This window comes from Oncorhynchus nerka, linkage group LG7 (assembly GCF_034236695.1).
Source record: "Oncorhynchus nerka isolate Pitt River linkage group LG7, Oner_Uvic_2.0, whole genome shotgun sequence".
Classification (NCBI taxonomy): Eukaryota; Metazoa; Chordata; class Actinopteri; order Salmoniformes; family Salmonidae; genus Oncorhynchus; species Oncorhynchus nerka.
In genome coordinates this window covers 89807485-89826370 of record NC_088402.1, presented here as the reverse complement: position 1 = coordinate 89826370, position 18886 = coordinate 89807485, and the positions used below count along the sequence as shown (strand labels likewise).

At 49.2% G+C, this 18886-nt stretch overlaps 1 protein-coding gene across 1 annotated transcript in view; it reads left to right on the top strand.

The window, feature by feature from the left end:
- Positions 1-18886, top strand: part of ubr4 (ubiquitin protein ligase E3 component n-recognin 4) — a 182047-nt gene that overhangs the window by 123681 nt on the left and 39480 nt on the right. The window contains exons 64-70 of the mRNA XM_065020956.1: positions 2505-2618; positions 3645-3854; positions 7175-7324; positions 7438-7665; positions 7823-7901; positions 15557-15781; positions 16087-16255. Coding sequence (XP_064877028.1) covers positions 2505-2618; positions 3645-3854; positions 7175-7324; positions 7438-7665; positions 7823-7901; positions 15557-15781; positions 16087-16255 — 1175 coding nt within the window. The remainder of the gene's footprint in view (positions 1-2504; positions 2619-3644; positions 3855-7174; positions 7325-7437; positions 7666-7822; positions 7902-15556; positions 15782-16086; positions 16256-18886) is intronic.

Here is an 18886-nt window from a genome sequence, read left to right as displayed (position 1 = left end):
CTATACCATCACAATAAATCCATGTAATATAGTCTACACCATCACAATAAATCCATGTAATATAGCCTACACCTTCACAATAAATCCATGTAATATAGTCTACACCTTCACAATAAATCCATGTAATATAGTCTACACCATCACAATAAATCCATGTAATATAGTCTACACCTTCACAATAAATCCATGTAATATAGCCTACACCTTCACAATAAATCCATGTAATATAGTCTACACCTTCACAATAAATCCATGTAATATAGCCTACACCTTCACAATAAATCCATGTAATATAGTCTACACCTTCACAATAAATCCATGTAATATAGCCTACACCTTCACAATAAATCCATGTAATATAGTCTACACCTTCACAATAAATCCATGTAATATAGTCTACACCTTCACAATAAATCCATGTAATATAGTCTACACCTTCACAATAAATCCATTATTTATTTTAGACAGGTCTGAAGAAACAGGATATGAAGAACGTTTTGTCTAGAACAGAATAACTACTGTGGGCTTTCTATTGGCTCGGCAATATGACTGTGGGCTTTCTATTGGCTCGGCAATATGACTGTGGGCTTTCTATTGGCTCGGCCATATGACTGTGGGCTTTCTATTGGCTCGGCAATATGACTGTGGGCTTTCTATTGGCTCGGCAATATGACTGTGGGCTTTCTATTGGCTCGGCAATATGACTGTGGGCTTCAGTAGTTCATTTAGAATTCCATGGCATTATTTTATAGTATGAAGAATACAATTGAACCAAGCTGAATAAAATAGAAAGGATATTTTCTCCGAACCATTTGAGGGAGTGCGAACATGCGGCTATTCTGTGTGGAGGTTAACAAAGAAACAGGCCCTCCTATCGGCTTAATTTTGACTTATTAATGTAACTTAAGTTCTACAAACGTTGGGCTTTATATATTTAGATTTTTAATACATTGTAAGGCGGCATGATGCGATAAATAAAAAAATAAAAAACATATGTAAAAAATGTGCAGGCTGCACTCCATCAGTCTCTCATTCACAGTTTGACAAGCACTTGATAATATTCTCACCAGGCCTCGAATTTCCCAGTGACCAACCTAAAAAAAAAAACAACCATGCCTTGTGGTCGTTGTGCCCTTAGGCTGAATATTATAATTCCCTTCTTCTGGCTGCCAATCGCCATGCTCCGAAGCCCCTCTCATTCACATGGCTCTCTCGGTTATCTACATTTTTAATAGCCAATGCCCGTCACGTGATTTGGGTCCTTCTCACAGGCTACAAGTGAAGACGGACACATCTGGGACCCTACTGCGTGCGTCCTTATCCAATTACGAGGTGCATATTGAAGATATTGGAAGAACTGTCCACATTTACTTTTCGTAAGCCAACCTAACGAACAGCAAAAGCACTAGCCTATGTCAATTTACTACCCCCCCATAGTACAAAGGTTGACCTATTCTATTATAAAGGTGTAATTTTATGGTGAAAATGTATCATCCCCAAACTTGACACTCCCGCGCAGCTTCTGTATGTCAGTTAGGCTCTACACCGCTTGTAAAGCAGATTCATGTTCTTATATTTAAGAAGTTATTTGGCCACTTTAGTTGTGATTACAAACCTGATCAAACCATAGGGTCGGCTACATGAGGTGTGCGACTTTCATTTGGAAAAGTTGTTAGAAAATGCACACGCTGTTGTTTTACTGTACACAAGGGGGGCCATACAACATTCTCAAGGGGGGCACACGTCATTCTCAAGGGGGGGGCCACACGTCATTCACACTGGGGGCCATACGTCATTGTCACCCATCAGACTATTCTTGATTAATTATTGTCTTCACATAGACTAAATAATATGTTAAATTAGTTTTGATGTAGAATGGACCATTATAATGCACCTGTATCTAAACAGTGGCAGTGGGGAAAATACATGTTTACATCTATGCACTTAAATAGTGAATGGAGGACACTTTTCCCCCTGGTTTATGTTCATGGCAGCCAGGTAGGATATACTCCTGTTGTAAAGAAAAGCAAACTACTTAATATTAAGAAAGTTGAGAAATAAAGACAGTTGGCCTACCCTATAGGAAGCTGATGGGATCCTCCTCTTTTTAGCCATCACTCATGTTTTCTCAAACAATTGCATAGCCTATAGAAAATGTTGCGCAACATGAGCTCCTGGGCTCTCATGAAAGTGTTTGATTTTCGGTTACATTTACACTGATGTCAGAGTGATTAGAGGGACAACAGAGTGCTGAATACCAGGCAGTTAAAAAGTTTAGTAGACTTCTAATGACCATCAGCAGGATCAGAACGCTGTTTTGAAAAGCCTAGTTACCGTGACTAAACGGTCACCGGTCACCTTTGACTGCGGTCATGACTTTGTGACCACCAGTGTGGCGGTAATACGGTCACCGTAACAGCCGTTAGAAACAGCCTTGGTGTGTGTGTCCCTTTGTCATTGTCCGTTCTCTCACCACCGTTTTGTTTGTTTGTTTTCTCCTCCAGGACGTGTCCAAGAAGAACGAGCGCAGCCCCATCAACGAGGTCCATCTGGTCATCATGAGACTGCTCTCTGTGTTCATGTCCAGAACCAAGTCTGGATCTAAGTCTTCCTCTGAGGTACGGGCTTTCCGCTCCTCCAATATTTACCAAAAAAATAACTCCCCCCCCAGAGATTTTCTATATTAACCAGAAGAGAAAATGATATTCAGTCACTCATGGAGGACAATGAAGTAGAGTCAGTGACTCAACCCACTCAATGCTTTTATTAAATGATATTCAGTCACTCATGGAGGACAATGAAGTAGAGTCAGTGACTCAACCCACTCAATGCTTTTATTGAAGCTGCAATTATAACCCAATTCACATAGAAATGCGAGTTATAGATCTGTCGTTCTCGTTGAAAGCAAGTCTTAAGTGGTAGAGATCTGTGCTATTTCTATGCTTCCCTTTTTAAAGGAGCAATATTGCAGAAATCGCTCCCTTATTTCCTGGTTGCTAAAATTCGAATAGTTCGCCTGATATCAGTTTGTGACACAAGCCAGTGTCGTCTAGAGAATCATTGTATCCATCTAAACCTGCTGTGAAATATATTTATAATAACCCAAAAAATATTGTGTTTTTGAAGCTGGAAAGTAGAAAACCGCAAGTAGAAGACGCAACAACGGAAAGCATAGAAATGGCGCACATAGAACACATCTACCGCTTCATAGACTTGCTTTCAATGAGAATGACCGATTTTATAACACCCTTTTCTATGTGAATTTGTTCGGGGTCACCCAAAAAAGTTACATATTGCAGATTTAATTTTTTGATTTGGCATCTTTTTACTTTCGGTTTTGAACACCAACTTCAGACAGCTGATAATATATTTCACAGCAGGGTTTTAAATGGTACAATGATTCTCTACATTGCCTCTTTTGTCTCACAAACTATGATTAGGTGAACTATTCGAATTTTAGCAACCAGGAAATAGGGGAGCGATTTCTGCATATTGCTCCTTTAAGTGACACATTTCAGCGTGATGCCTTCGTTAAGGTTTTACGGACAGAAAACAGAGGCTTTTCTACCTTTTTCAAAATGGCCTCCTATGGAATTTTATGTTGATCTGTTCTAAGTTTTCCCGATTCACATCTCCTTCTCCAGTCGTCCTCTCTGATCTCCAACGCCACGGCCACAGCCCTGCTCAGTCAGGGGGCGATAGACTACTGTCTCCACGTCCTCAAGTCTCTGCTGGAGTTCTGGAAGAGCCAGCAGGAAGAGGAGGAGTCTGTGGCAGCCTCCCAGCTCCTCAAACCTCACACCTCCTCCTCTCCTCCGGACATGAGCCCCTTCTTCCTGAGGCAGTACGTCAAGGTAAGAGGAAACCCCAAAGCCGATTTCCAAAAACGTAATCTTGTTGAGTGCAGCCAACAAACTGGTTTTTCACAGACTTTGTTTCAGCATGTTGAGGGGATCAGTTGGAGCATCACTGGTGCTGAATGGGTCATCTTGATCACATAATGAATAGATGTTTGGGATGCAAGGTGATTGGTAGACACTGTGTTCCTGTGTGTCTATTTACTTCATGTATGTTCTCTCCTGTCTCTCCCTCTCCTGTGTCTCTCCTCTCGCTCTCTCCTGTCTCTCTCCTCTCGCTCTCTCCTGTCTCTCTCCTCTCGCTCTCTCCTGTCTCTCTCCTCTCGCTCTCTCCTGTCTCTCTCCTCTCGCTCTCTCCTGTCTCTCTGTCTCTCTCTCCTCTCTCCTGTCTCTCTCTCTCTCTCGCTCTCTCCTGTCTCTCTCTCTCTCTCTCCTCTCGCTCTCTCCTGTCTCTCTCCTCTCGCTCTCTCCTGTCTCTCTCCTCTCGCTCTCTCCTGTCTCTCTCCTCTCGCTCTCTCCTGTCTCTCTCCTCTCGCTCTCTCCTGTCTCTCTCCTCTCGCTCTCTCCTGTCTCTCTCCTCTCGCTCTCTCCTGTCTCTCTCTCCTGTCTCTCTCTCCTGTCTCTCTCTCCTGTCTCTCTCTCCTGTCTCTCTTCTCTTCTCTCGCCCTCTCCTGTCTCTCCCTCTCCTGTCTCTCTCCTGTCTCTCCCTCTCCTGTCTCTCTCCTGTCTCTCCTCTCGCTCTCTCCTGTCTCTCTCCTCTCGCTCTCTCCTGTCTCTCTCCTCTCTCTCTCTCCTGTCTCTCTCTGTCTCTCTCCCTCTCCTGTCTCTCTCCTGTTCTCTCTCTCCTGTCTCTCTCTCTCCTCTCTCCTGTCTCTCTCCTCTCTCTCTCCTGTCTCTCTCCTCTCCTGTCTCTCTCCTCGCTCTCTCCTGTCTCCTCCTCTCGCTCTCTCCTGTCTCTCTCCTCTCCTCTCTCCTGTCTCTCTCCTCTGTCTCTCTCTCTCTCGCTCTCTCCTGTCTCTCCTCTCGCTCTCTCCTGTCTCTCTCCTCTCGCTCTCTCCTGTCTCTCCCTCTCGCTCTCTCTGTCTCTCTCCTCCGCTGTCTCTCTCCTCTCTGTCTCTCTCCTGTCTCTCTCCTCTCTCGCTCTCTCTGTCTCTCTCCTCTCGCTCTCTCCTGTCTCTCTCCTCCTGTCTCTCTCTCTCTCTCCTGTCTCTCTCTCTCTCGCTCTCTCTCCTGTCTCTCTCCTCTCGCTCTCTCCTGTCTCTCTCTCTCGTCTCTCTCCTGTCTCTCTCTCTCCTCTCGCTCTCTCCTGTCTCTCTCCTCTCGCTCTCTCCTGTCTCTCTCCTCTCGCTCTCTCCTGTCTCTCTCTCTCTCCTCTCTCTCCTGTCTCTCTCCTGTCTCTCTCTCTCTCCTCTCTCTCTCTCCTGTCTCTCTCCTCTCGCTCTCTCCTGTCTCTCTCCTCTCGCTCTCTCCTGTCTCTCTCTCTCGCTCTCTCCTGTCTCTCTCCTCTCGCTCTCTCCTGTCTCTCTCCTCTCGCTCTCTCCTGTCTCTCTCCTCTCGCTCTCTCCTGTCTCTCTCCTCTCGCTCTCTCCTGTCTCTCTCCTCTCTCGCTCTCTCCTGTCTCTCTCCTCTCGCTCTCTCCTGTCTCTCTCCTCTCGCTCTCTCCTGTCTCTCTCCTCTCGCTCTCTCCTGTCTCTCTCCTCTCGCTCTCTCCTGTCTCTCTCCTCTCGCTCTCTCCTGTCTCTCTCCTCTCGTCTCTCCTGTCTCTCTCTCGCTCTCTCCTGTCTCTCTCTCTGTCTCTCTGTCTCTCTCTCTCTCTAGCTCTCTCCTGTCTCTCTCTCTCTCGCTCTCTCCTGTCTCTCTCTCTCCTCTCGCTCTCTCCTGTCTCTCCTCTCCTCTCGCTCTCTCCTGTCTCTCCCTCTCCTCTCGCTCTCTCCTGTCTCTCCCTCTCCTCTCGCTCTCTCCTGTCTCTCCCTCTCCTCTCGCTCTCTCCTGTCTCTCCCTCTCCTCTCGCTCTCTCCTGTCTCTCCCTCTCCTCTCGCTCTCTCCTGTCTCTCCCTCTCCTCTCGCTCTCTCCTGTCTCTCCCTCTCCTCTCGCTCTCTCCTGTCTCTCCCTCTCCTCTCGCTCTCTCCTGTCTCTCCCTCTCCTCTCGCTCTCTCCTGTCTCTCCCTCTCCTCTCGCTCTCTCCTGTCTCTCCCTCTCCTGTCTCTCCCTCTCCTGTCTCTCCCTCTCCTGTCTCTCCCTCTCCTGTCTCTCCCTCTCCTGTCTCTCCCTCTCCTGTCTCTCCCTCTCCTGTCTCTCCCTCTCCTGTCTCTCTCCTGTCTCTCTCCTGTCTCTCCCTCTCCTGTCTCTCTCCTGTCTCTCTCCTGTCTCTCCCTCTCCTGTCTCTCTCCTGTCTCTCTCCTGTCTCTCCCTCTCCTGTCTCTCTCCTGTCTCTCCCTCTCCTGTCTCTCTCTCTCCTGTCTCTCCCTCTCCTGTCTCTCCCTCTCCTGTCTCTCCCTCTCCTGTCTCTCTCCTCTCGCTCTCTCCTGTCTCTCTCCTCTCTCTCTCTCCTGTCTCTCTTCTCTCCTCTCTCCTGTCTCTCTCCTCTCTCCTGTCTCTCTCCTCTCGCCCTCTCCTGTCTCTCTCCTCTCGCCCTCTCCTGTCTCTCTCCTGTCTCTCTCCTCTCTCTCTGTCTCTCTCCTCTCGCTCTCTCCTGTCTCTCCCTCTCTCTCTCTCTCTCCTGTCTCTCTCCTCTCTCTCCTCTCTCTCTCCGTCTCTGCTCTCTCCTGTCTCTCCTCTCTCTCTCTCTCTCGCTCTCTCCCGTCTCTCCTCTCGCTCTCTCCCGTCTCTCCTCTCGCTCTCTCCGTCTCTCCTCTCGCTCTCTCCCGTCTCTCCTCTCGCTCTCTCCCGTCTCTCCTCTCCTCGTCTCTCCTCTCGCTCTCTGCTCTCTCCTCTCCTGCTCTCTCCCGTCTCTCTCTCTCGTCTCTCCCGTCTCTCCTCTCGCTCTCTCTCGTCTCTCCTGCTCTCTCTCCTCTCGCTCTCTCCTGTCTCTCCCTCTCTCTGCTCTCTCCTCTCTCCTCTCCTCTCTCCCGTCTCTCCTCTCGCTCTCTCCCGTCTCTCCTCTCTCTCTCCCGTCTCTCCTCTCGCTCTCTCCCGTCTCTCCTCTCGCTCTCTGCTCTCGCTCTCTCCTCTCGCTCTCTCCCGTCTCTCCTCTCGCTCTCTCCCGTCTCTCCTCTCGCTCTCTCCCGTCTCTCCTCTCGCTCTCTCCCGTCCTCTCCTCTCGCTCTCTCCCCGTCTCTCCTCTCGCTCTCTCCTGTCTCTCCTGTCTCTTAATCAGGGTCATGCTGCTGATGTGTTTGAGGCCTACTCCCAACTTCTGACTGAGATGGTTCTGAGATTACCTTATCAGATCAAGAAGATCGCTGACACCAACCCCCGCATCACGCCTCCCGTCTTCGACCACTCCTGGTTCTACTTCCTGTCTGAGGTACATGATTACACACACTTTTTTCCTCCTCTCCCTCAATCGCTCTCTGTCTCCTACTAGCTCGCTCACACACACACTAACACCCCTTCTACCATCTATGGTTGCCTGTGTAGTACCTGATGATTCAGCAGACGCCCTTCGTGAGGCGCCAGGTCAGGAAGCTGCTCCTGTTCATCTGTGGTTCTAAGGAGAAGTATCGTCAGCTCCGGGACCTGCACACGCTGGACTCTCACGTCCGCGGCATCAAGAAGCTCCTGGAAGAACAGGGCATCTTCCTCCGCGCCGGCGTCGTCACGGCAACCTCCGGCTCCGCGCTGCAGTACGACACGCTCATTAGTCTGGTGAGTGTCTACATCTCAGTTCTTGGGAGAGAAATGTATTTTTATTTTTTTATTAATCCCCCAATACCTCAGTCTTACATCTTTAAAAAAAATATATATATATATTTATTTTTGCGACTTTTTCTTGTACTTGAGTTTCTCTGTTTTTTGTCGACAGATGGAGCACCTGAAGGCCTGTGCTGAGATAGCCACCCAGAGGACCATCAACTGGCAGAAGTTCTGTATGAAGGATGACTGTAAGTTCAAGGCTCTTCACTCTTGCTCTTTTATAGCCTTTTTCCCTCTCAAGTGGTAACCAGGGTAGCCTTTAGACTTGTCAAGTGGTAACCAGGGTAGCCTTTAGACTTGTCAAGTGGTAACCAGGGTAGCCTTTAGACTTGTCAAGTGGTAACCAGGGTAGCCTTTAGACTTGTCAAGTGGTAACCAGGGTAGCCTTTAGACTTGTCAAGTGGTAACCAGGGTAGCCTTTAGACTTGTCAAGTGGTAACCAGGGTAGCCTTTAGACTTGTCAAGTGGTAACCAGGTAACCTTTAGACTTGTCAAGTGGTAACCAGGGTAGCTTTTTCCTTGTCAAGTGGTAACCAGGGTAGCCTTTTTCCCTCTCAGACTTGTCAAGTGGTAACCAGGGTAGCCTTTAGACTTGTCAAGTGGTAACCAGGGTAGCCTTTAGACTTGTCAAGTGGTAACCAGGGTAGCCTTTAGACTTGTCAAGTGGTAACCAGGGTCCTTTAGACTTGTCAAGTGGTAACCAGGGTAGCCTTTAGACTTGTCAAGTGGTAACCAGGGTAGCCTTTAGACTTGTCAAGTGGTAACCAACATTTAGACTTGTCAAGTGGTAACCAGGAGTAGCCTTTAGACTTGTCAAGTGGTAACCAGGGTAACCTTTAGACTTGTCAAGTGGTAACCAGGGTAGCCTTTTCCTGTCAAGTGGTAACCAGGGTACTTTTTCCCTCTCAAGTGCTAACCAGGGTAACCTTTAGACTTGTCAAGTGGTAACCAGGGTAGCCTTTAGACTTGTCAAGTGGTAACCAGGGTAGCCTTTACTTGTCAAGTGGTAACCAGGGTTCAAGTGGTAACCAGGGTAGCCTTTTTCCCTGTCAAGTGGTAACCAGGGTAGCCTTTTTCCCTCTCAAGTGCTAACCAGGGTAACCTTTAGACTTGTCAAGTGGTAACCAGGGTAGCCTTTCCTCTGTCAAGTGGTAACCAGGGTCCTTGTCAAGTGGTAACCAGGGTAGCCTTTAGACTTATCAATTAAGTCAGGGTAGTGGTAACCAGGGTCCTTTAGACTTCTCAAGTGGTAACCAGGGTAGCCTTTAGACCTTAACCAGGGTAGCCTTTAGACTTGTCAAGTGGTAACCAGGGTAGCCTCTTAGACTTGTCAAGTGGTAACCAGGGTAGATTACTTGTCAGAGTGGTAACCAGGAGCCTTTCACACTTGTCAAGCTCCCCAGGGTGTCTTGTCAAGTGGTAACCAGGGTAGCCTTTTTCCCTGTCAAGAACAGGGCATCTTCAAGTGCTAACCAGGGTAACCTTTAGACTTGTCAATGGTAACCAGGGTAGCCTTTATTTCAAGTGGTAACCAGTCCGTCCAGCTTTAGTCTGGTAACCAGGGTAACCTTTAGACTTGTCAAGTGGTAACCAGGGTAGCCTTTTTATTTTGTTTTTCTTAACCAGGGTAGCCTTTTTCCCTCTCAAGTGCTAACCAGGGGTAACTTTAGACTTGTCAAAACCAGGGTAGCCTTTAGACTTGTCATGGTAACCAGGGTAGCCTTTATTGTCAATTGGTAACCAGGGTAGCCTTTAGACTTGTCAATTCGTAACCAGGGTAGCCTTTAGTTGTCTGGTAACCAGGGTAGCCTTTAGACTTGTCAAGTGGTAACCAGGGTAGCACTTGAAGTGGTAACCAGGGTCCTCTTGTCAGAACCAGGGTAGCCTTTAGACTTGTCAAGTGGTAACCAGGGTCTGTTTAGACTTGTCAAGAACCAGGGTAGCACTTCTAGATCTTGTCCCAGGGTAGCCCCGGCTGTAAGTGGTAACCAGGCTCTTTAGACTTGTCAAGTGGTAACCAGGGTAGCCTTTTTCCTTGTCAAGTGGTAACCAGGGTAGCCTTAGACTTGTCAAGTGGTAACCAGGGTAGCCTTTAGACTTGTCAAGTGGTAACCAGGGTAGCCTTTAGACTTGTCAAGTGGTAACCAGGGTAGCCTTTTCCTTGTCAAGTGGTAACCAGTCAAGGGTAACCTTTTAGACTTGTCAAGTGGTAACCAGGGTAACCTTTAGACTTGTCAAGTGGTAACCAGGGTAGCCTTTAGACTTGTCAAGTGGTAACCAGGGTAGCCTTTTTCCTGTCAAGTGGTAACCAGGGTTTTTTCCTCTCAAGTGCTAACCAGGGTAACCTTTAGACTTGTCAAGTGGTAACCAGGGTAGCCTTTAGACTTGTCATTTGGTAACCAGGGTAGCCTTTAGACTTGTCAAGTGGTAACCAGGGTAGCCTTTAGACTTGTCAAGTGGTAACCAGGGTAGCCTTTAGACCCAGGCCTTTTTCCCAAGTGGTAACCAGGGTAGCCTTTAGACTGTTTCACCAGGGTCCTTTAGACTTGTCAAGTGGTAACCAGGGTAGCCTTTAGACTTGTCAAGTGGTAACCAGGGTAACCTTTAGACTTGTCAAGTGGTAACCAGGGTAGCCTTTAGACTTGTCAAGTGGTAACCAGGGTAGCCTTTTTCCCTGTCAAGTGGTAACCAGGGTAGCCTTTAGACTTGTCAAGTGGTAACCAGGGTAGCCTTTAGACTTGTCAAGTGGTAACCAGGGTAGCCTTTAGACTTGTCAAGTGGTAACCAGGTAGCCTAGCCTTTAGAGACTTGTCAAGTGGTAACCAGGGTAGCCTTTAGACTTGTCAAGTGGTAACCAGGGTAACCTTTAGACTTGTCAAGTGGTAACCAGGGTAGCCTTTTTCCCTGTCAAGTGGTAACCAGGGTAGCCTTTTTCCCTCTCAAGTGCTAACCAGGGTAACCTTTAGACTTGTCAAGTGGTAACCAGGGTAGCCTTTAGACTTGTCAAGTGGTAACCAGGGTAGCCTTTAGACTTGTCAAGTGGTAACCAGGGTAGCCTTTAGACTTATCAATTCGTAACCAGGGTAGCCTTTAGACTTGTCAAGTGGTAACCAGGGTAGCCTTTAGACTTGTCAAGTGGTAACCAGGGTAGCCTTTAGACTTGTCAAGTGGTAACCAGGGTAGCCTTTAGACTTGTCAAGTGGTAACCAGGGTAGCCTTTAGACTTGTCAAGTGGTAACCAGGGTAACCTTTAGACTTGTCAAGTGGTAACCAGGGTAGCCTTTTTCCCTGTCAAGTGGTAACCAGTGGTCAAGTGCTAACCAGGGTAACCTTTAGACTTGTCAAGTGGTAACCAGGGTAGCCTTTAGACTTGTCAAGTGGTAACCAGGGTAGCCTTTAGACTTGTCAAGTGGTAACCAGGGTAACCTTTAGACTTGTCAAGTGGTAACCAGGGTAGCCTTTTTCCCTGTCAAGTGGTAACCAGGGTAGCCTTTTTCCCTCTCAAGTGCTAACCAGGGTAACCTTTAGACTTGTCAAGTGGTAACCAGCCTTTAGGTCAAGCCCTTTAGACTTGTCAAGTGGTAACCAGGGTAGCCTTTAGACTTGTCAAGTGGTAACCAGGGTAGCCTTTAGACTTGTCAAGTGGTAACCAGGGTAGCCTTTAGACTTGTCAAGTGGTAACCAGGGTAGCCTTTAGACTTGTCAAGTGGTAACCAGGTAGCCTTTAGACTTGTCAAGTGGTAACCAGGGTAGCCTTTAGACTTGTCAAGTGGTAACCAGGGTAGCCTTTAGACTTGTCAGGGTAACCTTTAGTGGTGGTAACCAGGGTAGCCTTTAGACTTGTCAAGTGGTAACAGGGTAGCCTTTTCCCTGTCAAGTGGTAACCAGGGTAGCCTTTTTCCTCTCAAGTGCTAACTTTTAGACTTGTCAAGTGGTAACCAGGGTAGCCTTTAGACTTGTCAAGTGGTAACCAGGGTAGCCTTTTTTCCTTCAAGTGGTAACCAGGGTAGCTTTTCAAGTGGTAACCAGGGTAACCTTTAGACTTGTCAAGTGGTAACCAGGGTAGCCTTTAGACTTGTCAAGTGGTAACCAGGGTAGCCTTTAGACTTGTCAAGTGGTAACCAGGGTAGCCTTTAGACTTGTCAAGTGGTAACCAGGGTAGCCTTTTTTCTGTCAAGTGGTAACCAGGGTAAACCAGGGTAACCTTTAGACTTGTCAAGTGGTAACCAGGGTAGCCTTTAGACTTGTCAAGTGGTAACCAGGGTAGCCTTTAGACTTGTCAAGTGGTAACCAGGGTAGCCTTTAGACTTATCAATTGTAACCAGGGTAGCCTTTAGACTTGTCAAGTGGTAACCAGGGTAGCCTTTAGACTTGTCAAGTGGTAACCAGGGTAGCCTTTAGACTTGTCAAGTGGTAACCAGGGTAGCCTTTAGACTTGTCAAGTGGTAACCAGGTAGCCTTTAGACTTGTCAAGTGGTAACCAGGGTAGCCTTTAGACTTGTCAAGTGGTAACCAGGGTAGCCTTTAGACTTGTCAAGTGGTAACCAGGTAGCCTTTAACTTGTCAAGTGGTAACCAGGGTAGCCTTTAGACTTGTCAAGTGGTAACCAGGGTAGCCTTTAGACTTGTCAAGTGGTAACCAGGGTAGCCTTTAGACTAAGTGGTAACCAGGGTAGCCTTTAGACTTGTCAAGTGGTAACCAGGGTAGCCTTTAGACTTGTCAAGTGGTAACCAGGGTAGCCTTTAGACTTGTCAAGTGGTAACCAGGGTAGCCTTTTTCTCTGTCAAGTGGTAACCAGGGTAGCCTTTTTCCTTGTCAAGTGGTAACCAGGGTAACCTTTAGACTTGTCAAGTGGTAACCAGGGTAGCCTTTAGACTTGTCAAGTGGTAACCAGGGTAGCCTTTTTCCCTGTCAAGTGGTAACCAGGGTAGCCTTTTTCCCTCTCAAGTGCTAACCAGGGTAACCTTTAGACTTGTCAAGTGGTAACCAGGGTAGCCTTTAGACTTGTCAAGTGGTAACCAGGGTAGCCTTTAGACTTGTCAAGTGGTAACCAGGGTAGCCTTTAGACTTGTCAAGTGGTAACCAGGGTAGCCTTTAGACTTGTCAAGTGGTAACCAGGGTAGCCTTTAGACTTGTCAAGTGGTAACCAGGGTAGCCTTTAGACTTGTCAAGTGGTAACCAGGGTAGCCTTTAGACTTGTCAAGTGGTAACCAGGGTAGCCTTTAGACTTGTCAAGTGGTAACCAGGGTAGCCTTTAGACTTGTCAACCAGGGTAGCCTTTAGACTTGTCAAGTGGTAACCAGGGTAGCCTTTAGACTTGTCAAGTGGTAACCAGGGTAGCCTTTAGACTTGTCAAGTGGTAACCAGGGTAGCCTTTAGACTTGTCAAGTGGTAACCAGGGTAGCCTTTAGACTTGTCAAGTGGTAACCAGGGTAGCCTTTAGACTTATCAATTCGTAACCAGGGTAGCCTTTAGACTTGTCAAGTGGTAACCAGGGTAGCCTTTAGACTTGTCAAGTGGTAACCAGGGTAGCCTTTAGACTTATCAATTCGTAACCAGGGTAGCCTTTAGACTTGTCAAGTGGTAACCAGGGTAGCCTTTAGACTTGTCAAGTGGTAACCAGGGTAACCTTTAGACTCGTCAAGTGGTAACCAGGGTAGCCTTTATGCCTCTCAATTGTGAATTTCTTGAAGTGTTCCCCTGTCCTTTTGCTGTTAACGAGCCAATCTGTGCTGTACTGCGAGAGTTTCAGTTGGCATGTATTAGTTAGTTTGTCTTTTTAACTCTCCTCTCTCCCCCTCCCCTCCCCCTCTCCTCTCCCTCCCCCTCTCCTCTCCCCTCCCCCTCTCCCCCTCCACCCCCTCTCCCCCCTCCACCCCCCCCTCCCCCCCCTCCACTCCCCTCTCTCTCCCCCTCCACTCCCCTCTCTCCCCCCCCTCTCTCCTCCCCCTCCCTCCCCTCTCTCCTCCCACTCCCCTCCCCCCTCCACCCCCCCTCTCCCTCCCCTCTCTCCTCCCCTCCACCCCCTCTCTCCCCCTCCACTCCCCTCTCTCCCCCCTCCACTCCCCTCTCTCTCCCCTCCACTCCCCTCTCTCCCCCTCCCCTCTCCTCCCCCCCTCCTCTCTCTCCTCTCTCTCCCCTCCCTCCCCTCTCTCTCCCCCTCCACTCCCCTCTCTCTCCCCACTCCCTCCCCTCTCTCCCCCCTCCACTCCCCTCTCTCTCCCCCTCCACTCCCCTCTCTCTCCCCCTCCCTCCCCTCTCTCCCCCCTCCACTCCCTCTCCCCTCCACTCTCTCTCCCCCTCCACTCCCTCTCTCCCCCTCCCCTCCCCTCTCTCCTCCCCTCCCTCCCCTCTCTCCTCCCCCTCCCCTCCCCTCTCTCTCCCCCTCCACTCCCCTCTCTCCTCCCCTCCCCTCTCCCTCCCCTCCCCTCTCTCCCCCCTCTCTCCTCCCCCTCCCTCCCCTCTCTCTCCCCCTCCACCCCCTCTCTCCCCCCCTCCCCTCCCCTCTCTCTCCCCCTCCACCCCCTCTCTCCTCCCCTCCCTCTCTCTCCCCCCTCCACTCCCCTCTCTCCTCCCCCTCCCCTCCCTCTCTCCCCCCCCACTCCTCCCCCTCCCCTCTCTCTCCCCCTCCCTCCTCCTCCCCTCTCTCTCCCCCTCCCCCTCCTCTCCCACTCCCCTCCCCCCTCCCCACTCCTCTCCCTCCCTCTCTCTCCCCCTCCCCACTCCTCTCCCACTCCCTCTCTCTCCCCTCCCCCACTCCTCTCCCACCCCTCTCTCCCACTCCCCTCTCTCCCCTCCCCTCTCTCTCACCCCCACTCCCCTCCCCTCCCTCTCTCTCCCCCTCCCCCACTCCCCCTCTCCCACCCCTCTCTCTCCCACTCCCCCTCCCCCACTCCCCTCTCTCTCCCCCTCCCTCCCTCTCTCTCCCCTCCCCTCTCTCTCCCCACTCCCCTCTCTCTCCCCACTCCCTCTCTCTCCCCACTCCCTCTCTCTCTCCCCACTCCCTCTCTCTCTCCCCCACTCCCCTCTCTCTCCCCCCCCTCTCCTCTCTCTCCCCCACTCCCCTCTCTCTCTCCTCCCTCCCTCTCTCTCTCCCCCACTCCCTCTCCTCTCTCTCCCCCACTCCCCTCTCCTCTCTCTCCCCACTCCCTCTCTCTCCCCTCTCTCTCTCTCTCTCTCCTCTCCTCCTCTCTCTCTCCTCTCCTCTCTCTCTCTCCTCTCCTCTCTCTCTCTCTCCCCACTCCCCTCTCCTCTCTCTCTCTCCCCACTCCCCTCTCCTCTCTCTCTCCCCCACTCCCCTCTCTCTCTCTCTCTCCCCACTCCCCACTCCCCTCCTCTCTCTCCCCACTCCCCACTCCCTCTCCTCTCTCTCTCCCCACTCCCTCTCTCTCTCTCTCCCCACTCCCTCTCCTCTCTCTCTCCCCACTCCTCTCTCTCCCCACTCCCCTCTCCTCTCTCCCCCCTCCCCTCCCTCTCTCCCCCACTCCCCTCTCCTCTCTCTCCCCACTCTCCTCTCCTCTCTCCCCCACTCTCCTCTCTCTCTCTCCCTCCTCTCCTCTCTCTCCCCCCTCTCCTCTCTCTCTCCCCCTCTCCTCTCTCTCCCCCACTCTCCCTCTCTCCCCACTCTCCTCTCCTCTCTCTCCCCACTCTCCTCTCTCTCTCCCCACTCTCCTCTCTCTCTCCCCACTCTCCTCTCTCTCTCTCCCCACTCTCCTCTCTCTCTCCCCACTCTCCTCTCTCTCTCTCCCCACTCTCCTCTCTCTCTCCCCACTCTCCTCTCTCTCTCCCCACTCCCTCTCTCCTCCCTCTCTCCTCTCTCCTCCCCCCTCCCCTCTCTCTCCAGCCATACTGTACTTCCTACTACAGGTCAGCTTCCTGGTAGATGAGGGAGTGTCTCCGGTGCTCCTCCAGCTGCTATCCTGTGCTCTGTGTGGCAGCAAGGTCCTGGCTTCCTCTTCCTCCTCCTCTTCCTCCGGAGGAGGGTCTGGGGGCACTGGGACTCAGTCCTCTCAGAGCAAGTCCTCAAGCAAGAAGAGCAAAAAGGAGGACAAGGAGAAAGACAAAGAAGGTGAGGGAGAGAGACACGAGAGTTCAGCACGTTATAACCTTACTTAAATTATTACGGCTGTATATCGTTGGAAATACCTTGATTGTTTTAACGTCTTTCGATCGTTAGAAAATTATTGAGTTAAAATGTTTTTTTATCCTTGAAAACCTTTCATTTTTTGTAAGTTTGAGAAACAGACTTGGTACTGTAGTCTGAAGTGTTTGTGTTTTAAGGAAGACTTACTACTGTAGTCTGAGGTGTTTTTTTGTGTGTGTGTGTGTGCGCTCCAAGCAAGTCTTCCTCTAAAATGTTGTCTTCTTCTCCAGGTGACGGTGTGGGTAGCCAGGAGGACCAGCTGTGTACTGCTCTGGTCTCTCAGCTCAACAAGTTTGCCGACAAAGAGACTCTCATCCAGTTCCTCCGTTGCTTCCTGCTCGAGTCCAACTCCTCCGCCGTGCGCTGGCAAGCCCACTGTCTCGCACTGCATATCTACAGGTGTGTACTCACACGACATAAAGGGACAGTAGTACACACTAGTGCGATTAACCGCCATTTTGTATTATGATTTTTTGGGGGGTTGTTTATAAACAACTAATTGTCAGTTCAATAACTTGAATTCCATTTAGTTTGTTTTCTTTGTGAAGCCAACTCGCCGTTTCTGGAGAGAGAAATCAAATCGTTCACGAGCGAAATCAACTGAACTATGCGGGACGCTGGGCTGAAGGGAGTTGTAGTTTTCATTGAGCAAATATTTAACCTAGTTCAGTGCAGAAATTTGGTAATTAACTGCAATGACCATAATCCATTGCACCAGTTTTTTTTTTTTGTCCCATCTCAGGCATAGACTTTTACGCCTGCTAAGTTAGATGCACGCAGACCGCATGAAAGAGGAATGTACACAACGACGTGAGAGGGAATAGAGACAAGTTCGTGATAGATATGCTTCATCTACTTTGAAGAACTAGCTGCCTGCACCTGTCCGCCTGTCCAACATCACTACTCTGGGCGGCTCTGACTTAGAATACGTGGACAACTACAAATACCTGGGTGTCTGGTTAGACTGTAAACTCTCCTTCCAGACTCACATCAAACGTCTCCAATCCAAAGTTAAATCTAGAATTGGCTTCCTATTTCGCAACAAAGCATCCTTCACTCATGCTGCCAAACATACCCTTGTAAAACTGACTATCCTACCGATCCTCGACTTCGGCGATGTCATTTACAAAATAGCCTCCAATACCCTACTCAACAAATTGGATGCAGTCTATCACAGTGCCATCCGTTTTGTCACCAAAGCCCCATATACTACCCACCGTTGCGACCTGTACGCTCTCGTTGGCTGGCCCTCGCTTCATACTCGTCGCCAAACCCACTGGCTCCATGTCATCTACAAGACCCTGCTAGGTAAAGTCCCCCCTTATCTCAGCTCGCTGGTCACCATAGCATCTCCCACCTGTAGCACACGCTCCAGCAGGTATATCTCTCTAGTCAACCCCAAAACCAATTATTTCTTTGGCCGCCTCTCCTTCCAGTTCTCTGCTGCCAAAGACTGGAACGAACTCCAAAAATCTCTGAAACTGGAAACCCTTATCTCCCTCACTAGCTTTAAGCACCAGCTGCCAGAGCAGCTCACAGATTACTGCACCTGTACATAGCCCATCTATAATTTAGCCCAAACACCTACCTCTTTCCCAACTGTATTTATTTTATTTATTTATTTATTTTACTCCTTTGCACCCCATTATTTCTATCTCTACTTTGCACATTCTTCCACTGCAAATCTACCATTCCAGTGTTTTACTTGCTATATTGTATTTACTTTGCCACCATGGCCTTTTTTTTTGCCTTTACCTCCCTCATCTCACCTCATTTGCTCACATCGTATATAGACTTGTTTATACTGTATTATTGACTGTATGTTTGTTTTACTCCACGTGTAACTCTGTGTCGTTGTATGTGTCGAACTGCTTTGCTTTATCTTGGCCAGGTCGCAATTGTAAATGAGAACTTGTTCTCAACTGGTCTACCAGGTTAAATAAAGGTGAAATAAAATAAAAACTACTAGTCAAATGATTTGGTCAGAGGGCCTCCCAGGTGGTGCAGTGGTCTAAGGCACTGCATCGCAGTGCTAGCTGTGCCACCAGAGACTCTGGGTTCGAGCCCAGGCTCAATTGTGCGTCGCCGTGGGCCCAGCGTCGTCCGGGTTAGGGAGGGTTTGATCGGTAGGGATATTCTTGTCTTATTACGCACCAGCGACTCCTGTGGCGGGCCGGGCGCAGTGCACGCTAACCAGGTCGCCAGGTGCACGGTGTTTCCTCCGACACATTGGTGCGGCTGGCTTCCAGGTTGGATGCGCGCTGTGTAAAGAAGCAGTGCGGCTTGGTTGGGTTGTGTATCAGAGGACGCATGACTTTCAACCTTCGTCTCTCCCGAGCCCGTACGGGAGTTGTAGCGATGAGACAAGATAGTAACTACTAATAATTGGATACTATGAAAATTGGGGAGAAAAAGTGGGGTAAAATAAAAACATTTAGTCAGACAGCTGTGCAGCTAGCCTAGCTAGGATGGTTAAAGACCGAGCAGTATGAGGAGGACAGAGAGAGAACGCTGGCTGCTAATGTGAAGATGTTGACTGTAAGAAATGAAAACCAATAAAGACATCATCAGATACAAACTAAGTCCTATACACAACTGAAATAGTGGTGTAATTCTTCTTCTATTGAGGTCTACCAAACCTGACAGAGACTATAGAATATTATCAATGCTTTGGCAATTCAATGTTCACTATTTTTACATGTTTAAATAATCAAAACATATATATATATATATATATTTTTTATAATCGAACTGAAACCAAACGGACCTAGAAAAGCATTAATCACTCAGCACTAGTACACACACACATTAGCCTCGTAAAAGGTATCTGTTGTAACAGTTATAAATGTGCAGGCTCTTCGTCATTCTAGACGATGCCTGAACCTAGAGAGCTGCCTACACACAATGGTTTCATTCTAGACGATGCCTGAACCTAGAGAGCTGCCTACACACAATGGTTTCATTCTAGACGATGCCTGAACCTAGAGAGCTGCCTACACACAATGGTTTCATTCTAGACGATGCCTGAAC